The sequence below is a fragment of the Centroberyx gerrardi genome, chromosome 6 (genome assembly GCF_048128805.1).
Source record: "Centroberyx gerrardi isolate f3 chromosome 6, fCenGer3.hap1.cur.20231027, whole genome shotgun sequence".
Classification (NCBI taxonomy): domain Eukaryota; kingdom Metazoa; phylum Chordata; class Actinopteri; order Beryciformes; family Berycidae; genus Centroberyx; species Centroberyx gerrardi.
The window spans coordinates 33,913,283-33,919,041 of record NC_136002.1 but is presented as its reverse complement, the minus strand read 5'-3'; the positions used below and the strand labels follow the sequence as shown (position 1 = coordinate 33,919,041).

The following is a 5,759-nucleotide window of genomic DNA, read 5'->3' as shown; positions in this document are numbered from 1 at the left end:
TAGTCAGTTAGTCACTTAATTAGTAAGCCAATTAGTTAATAAATCAGTTAGATAGGTAGGTAATACATTAGTTAGTTAGTTAGTTAGTTAGTTATGCAATTAATTAGTAAGTCAGTTAGTTGGTTAGTTAATAAGTCAATCAGTCAGTTAGTTAGTTAGCTAGACAGTTAGTTGTTTTAATCATCAGTGTATACCATCTAATACAACAGAAAGGCCATGAAAATTGTTTAAAATCCTAGTCAAATAAAATAAAAAAAAAATAAAAAAATGTACTTAATTTTATTTAATGCTTATTTATTAGTGAATTTTATTTTTTATTTGATTTAAATGTAATTGCTTTCTACATTTTTAAAAGTAATTGTAACTGGACAGACTGTGTTTGTGGTCTGCAGTTCCTCTGGAGATGGGCGTCTTCCTGCGGGAGCATCTGAACTACTGGTACAGTCTGAAGGCGTACTACCTGGCCAAGACCATGGCCGACGTCCCCTTCCAGGTCCGCACTGCACCAGGCCTGCTTCAAACACTTACTATAAGCTTCCACCTATATGGGCTTTTGAAGGTCACAAGTAGCTGATTTTTTTTATATCAATGTATAAATTCAATATCCTTAAATCTGACCATTTTAAGTATTTAGTGTTTTCCCCATTTTATTCTTGTTGGGTGGAAAAGCCTCTGAAACATTTAGACCATCATGGGACACTAAAACTGTCCACAGAGAGCCAGGACAATAAGAAGAAGAAGGAGAAGGAGGATAACATAACATAACATAAGATAATGTAACATAAGACGACAGAACATAACATGACATAATATTACATCACATATTTAGGTATACTTGTGTTGCATTAATCAGTTCAGGTTCAGAGCTTCCCATAGACAACCATTGTAGTATTGATCAATTCTACATATGTAATCAATCAAACTGTGTCATATCAGATTGGACCAGATCCAGTTTTAGTTACAGGACGTTATTGGCCCGATATCTTGGTGAACCGATATATTGGTCTAACTCTATTATTAAAGCCACATTCAGGATTCACTGATCTGGGACAATAAAATTAACTTGAGTTGATAAGTGACCCAACACAGAAAACAGGCACATTGTCAGAGATATTATGTAATAAGGGTCATTCAATTATTTTGTTTGGATGATTAAATATTGGGTCCTTTAATCAAGATTTTGATGTAAAATGGGTCTTCTGTAAAGTTAAATGAGATATTTGCTCACATACATTTTAGATGTATTCATATAGATTCTTAAAGATTTGATCCAACTGAACATGGACAGCACATGGAAACTTGTGTTTAGCTGTCACATATACTGTCAATCAATTAGTTTAAGAGTGAAAAACTTATGAAAACAATGAATCAAAAGGGTGTGCAAATAAAATTCATGTTTTAGTGCCGTGAGGTGAACTCAAAGGAAACTTTGGATTGATTTGTGAGTGTTTCTGGGTAAGCAGGAACGTTGTGTTGTAAAAGCACAAACCTCTGCAGTACTGCATCATTTGCATGGCTGGATCAAAGGAAAAGACCCTCTGAACATTATACAAGTATATTTGCACATACAAGGAATATAGCTTAGTGGTTGCTTGTGTACTTGTTAAAGACAGAAAGAATAAAACACAATATAAACCAATAAAAACAGTATATAAAAAACAAGAAAACAGTACATATGTAAAACAGTATATAAACAACTCAAAAACAAAATAGAAACAGTAGAACAAAAGATGAGATCAGAAACAAATACAGAATATAGTTATTGCACTGTAAGCAATTGCATTGTTTGAATATTGCACTATGTTTGATCAAATAAATAAATAATTAGTTGCAGGGGAGGATTAGGAAACCTTTTAAATTGCAGGCCATTAATTATGCAGTAATGACTGGAAATAACTAAGTAACATCTAACTAACATCCAAGTAAAAATATATGTAATAACTAGTTATGGCATTAGAAAGACTGGTAATTACTGAGTAATATACATGTAATATATATGTAAAAAAAAAAAAAAAAAGCTCTTTTACCTGTTATTGTATTAAATGAGTTGAACTACCACATACTTTTAAAAACTAAAGGAGGCGGCGAAGGATAAACTAGTTCAAACAGAGGAAACCTTCCTTTGTGTTTTCTTTGTGTCGCCTGCAGTCATGTGATCAGATGCACAAGGACAAGCCTTTAGCATATTTACATCTTTGTGTATATGGGTTGAATGGAGCTTTTAAATCTGATAGTTAATCTGATATGTCTCTGTATATGTCTCCTATTCCAGATAATTTTCCCACCGGCATACAGCTGCATGCAGAGGAGAAAGGCTTTTAATTTGATAGTTTAATCTAGTAATTTAATCTGGCCAGTGGTGTAGGCTACTACAGTATTATCTGCTGGATATATAATTTGACAGCGGTACAGAGTTCGTACTGGACATTGAATTTCTGAATATCATGGACATGGAAAATGTTTTTTTTTCCAAATAGGGAAAGTCAGGGAATTAGATAAATTCTCTGGGGAAGTCAGGGAAAATCAAGGAATTTTCTAAAAGGGTCACTTTGTATTCATTGCATTAGATGGTTTTCAGCCTTAAAAATAAAATGAACAAACCAGGAAGGAAGAACAGCTTAGGTCATGACATAGTTAAGGAAAGTCACGGAACAGGTCGGGGCCACAGTGGGAGCCTCGGTGGTACTACCCTGTGTCTTGTGTGTTGCAGATAGTATTCCCAGTGGTGTACTGCAGTATCGTGTACTGGATGACGGCGCAGCCCCCGGACGCTGCCAGGTTCTTCCTCTTCCTGTCCCTGGGGGTCCTGACCTCCCTGGTGGCCCAGTCCCTGGGGCTGCTGATCGGAGCCGCCTCCACATCGCTGCAGGTCAGCATGTCCTGCAAAATCAAATATATGTTTTTATTTTTTATTTGACAGGGACAATGCACATTAATCAACATCAGCTAAAAGGTAAGTTAGCCAAGATTGGCTAATTTTCATCTGCAGTCTCTGGACAGAATGTTAAAAAAGAAATATTTTACTAACTATAAAAAATATAAAAACAAGGACAAGGACATGAGCATCTTAAAGAACAAGGTTTTGTCAAATATCACCATTAGCATTAGCATCAAATCGCATTACATATCGTATTGACATTAGTTACATAACAATACATACATTATATAAATTGAATGAAATGTATTGCTAATGTATGTATATTAAATCATACATATGATATTGTGCTTGTCATGTACTGCAGGCCCTGTGGATATTAAAGCTACAATATGCAGCTTTTCTCCTTGAGACAGGAAGTGTACTGTTAGCCCCGCCCTCCTCCCCCTGACAACAGTCACTGCGTCGGTCATCTGCCACATAGAAATACGCTAAAACAGAAATACTGCGAAGCGTCATTAGAACAACAACAACAAAAGCGTTAATCCTAACACAGTGCTAAAATACTATTCAAGTTCAGCAGACTGCAGCAACAAGCTTTGGCCAATTAGGAAAAAAGAAAATAGTGTTTTACCTAACTACGAAAATATCTGCGATCCTATCCATATCCGTTTGATTCTGAGAAGATTAGATCAGAGTTATTAGAGTTAGTGACACACAGACAGAAGACAGACAGACGACAGACGACAGACAGACAGACGACAGACGACAGACAGACAGACGACAGACAGACAGACAAACAGACAGACGACAGACAGACAGACGACAGACAGACAGACAGACGACAGACAGACGACAGACAGACAGACAGACAAACAGACAGACGACAGACAGACAGACAGACAGACAGCTGACATGAACACCTGCAGCTCCCTGCTCACTTCATTCTGCTGCACTTCCTCCTGCAGGTGGCGACGTTTGTGGGTCCGGTCACAGCCATCCCTGTGCTGCTGTTCTCCGGGTTCTTCGTCAGTTTCGACACCATCCCCTGGTACCTGCAGTGGATGTCCTACATCTCCTACGTCAGGTAAGGGGGGGGGGGGGGCATTCAGGGTAAATAATAAACACTGACATGACAAAGAAGAGGCCGGACCAAATCCTGGTTCAAAGCTGATAACAACACCACCAAAAATGAGCATTTGGTAATGCTTTTTCTAAGGTAATGTCTAGGCGGATTTCCTAAAGGCCATTTGGAGACTCCAGCTGTTTACGCTCAAAAATGTATTTTCTTTTAGGTGAGAAAAAAAATTCAATTTCCACTGTTTTTGAGCTTCTGTTACTCTGTTTAAGTAACACTTAGAGTAACTCTGACACTTGGAGAACAAACTCCCAAGACTTCATTTCAGGAAAGATCAAGATTAGATCAAGAAATTTGATTTGAAAGGTTTTTTGAAAGATTATTATTATTATTATATATTTTTTTCCTTTGATGTGTGTATTTATGTATGTGTGCGTGTGTATCTGTGTATATGCATATGTGAATATATGTGTGTATGTATATATATATGCATCTATATATGCATATATTTTTTTTCTTCTTTAATGTCTATGTGAGGTTAGGGTTGGAGTGTATGAGGGAGGGGGGTGAGGCCTTTGTGTGCAAATAAAAAATGTATGTAAAATGTATAAAAAAATAAAATTACAACAAAAAAACCCCAAAAGATTAGATCAAGAAAGATTACGGGTTCAAGAACAGTCACCATTTTTATTTCGGGTATGTCCCTTGTCTTTAGAAAAGGGGTGAATACTGCAGCCAGTCTGTCTTCCTCTGGACAGTCCTGTTTATTTTATCTTAGGTGCTGAGGTGAGCATCCTCCTCACCAATGATATTCAGTAAACTTACTAAATGGAAGTTAACTTAAAAATATTTAGAGCACAAGTACCTCCAGCTTGACCTCAAGCACAGTCACAACAAAATGAGATGTGACTTTCATCTTGTTTGCCAATTTTCCATGCTTTCATATACACCTTTTTAACAATACATGTTAAAAGAAATACAAATTGTCTATTTTCTTGTTCTTTTTTCTAATTAAAATCTCTGTTAGACTCTTGTTAGAGTCTTGTTTAAGGATGAGATGTGGAGGATTCAGAGGAGTGAAAATGATTGCAGCTCTGCCGGAAACAGCTAAAGAAAGAAAGAAACACTTTACCATAAAATACAGTTTAAGTTCTGAGGTATTTCTGATTTAGTTGAGCACAGTATATAAATACTCCCTTGTGTTGTAGGTATGGTTTTGAGGGAGTCATCCTGTCCATCTACGGTCTGGACCGAGAGGATCTGCACTGCGACGAGGACGACACCTGCCACTTCCAGAAGTCGGAGGCCATCTTGAAGGAACTGGACATGGTGGATGCCAAACTCTACCTGGACTTTATCATCCTCGGCATCTTCTTCTTCTCCCTTCGGCTCATCGCTTACTTCGTCCTACGCTACAAGATCAGTGCTGAGAGGTAGATGAGGAGGAAGAGGAGGAGGAGGAGGAAGAAGACGAGTTACAGGAGGAGAATATCCCAGCCATGGTGTCCAGAAACTGTTATTACTATCTAATGCACCCAGCATTAGAACACTTTAGGCCAAAGTCTTTAGTCCAAAGTTAGCGTGTAGTGTGTCTACATGTGAACACATCAGTCTACTTTGGCTAGCACTTAAAAAATGACACAAAGAAGAAGATTTTCAAGGAGATGTTCAGGGCCTCAAGGCACCAGCTGGCAGGAAAGTTCAGTTCACCTATTCCCAAAAAAAAACCAATGGGTGATACTGACCTTTATTTTGAAAAGTGGAAACAGCATCGGGCTGTGAGGTGAAGCTGGAGGCCTCTAGATG

General features: G+C 37.7%; 1 protein-coding gene across 4 annotated transcripts in view; it reads left to right on the top strand.

Annotated features, from left to right (window-relative positions):
* Positions 1 to 5,390, top strand: part of abcg1 (ATP-binding cassette, sub-family G (WHITE), member 1) — a 31,202-nt gene extending 25,812 nt beyond the window's left edge. For all 4 annotated transcript variants that reach the window (XM_071922942.1, XM_071922941.1, XM_071922940.1 and 1 more), the window contains 4 exons: positions 393 to 493; positions 2,711 to 2,869; positions 3,844 to 3,962; positions 5,162 to 5,390. In XM_071922942.1, coding sequence (XP_071779043.1) covers positions 393 to 493; positions 2,711 to 2,869; positions 3,844 to 3,962; positions 5,162 to 5,390 — 608 coding nt within the window. The remainder of the gene's footprint in view (positions 1 to 392; positions 494 to 2,710; positions 2,870 to 3,843; positions 3,963 to 5,161) is intronic.
* The last annotated feature ends 369 nt before the right edge of the window (positions 5,391 to 5,759 follow it).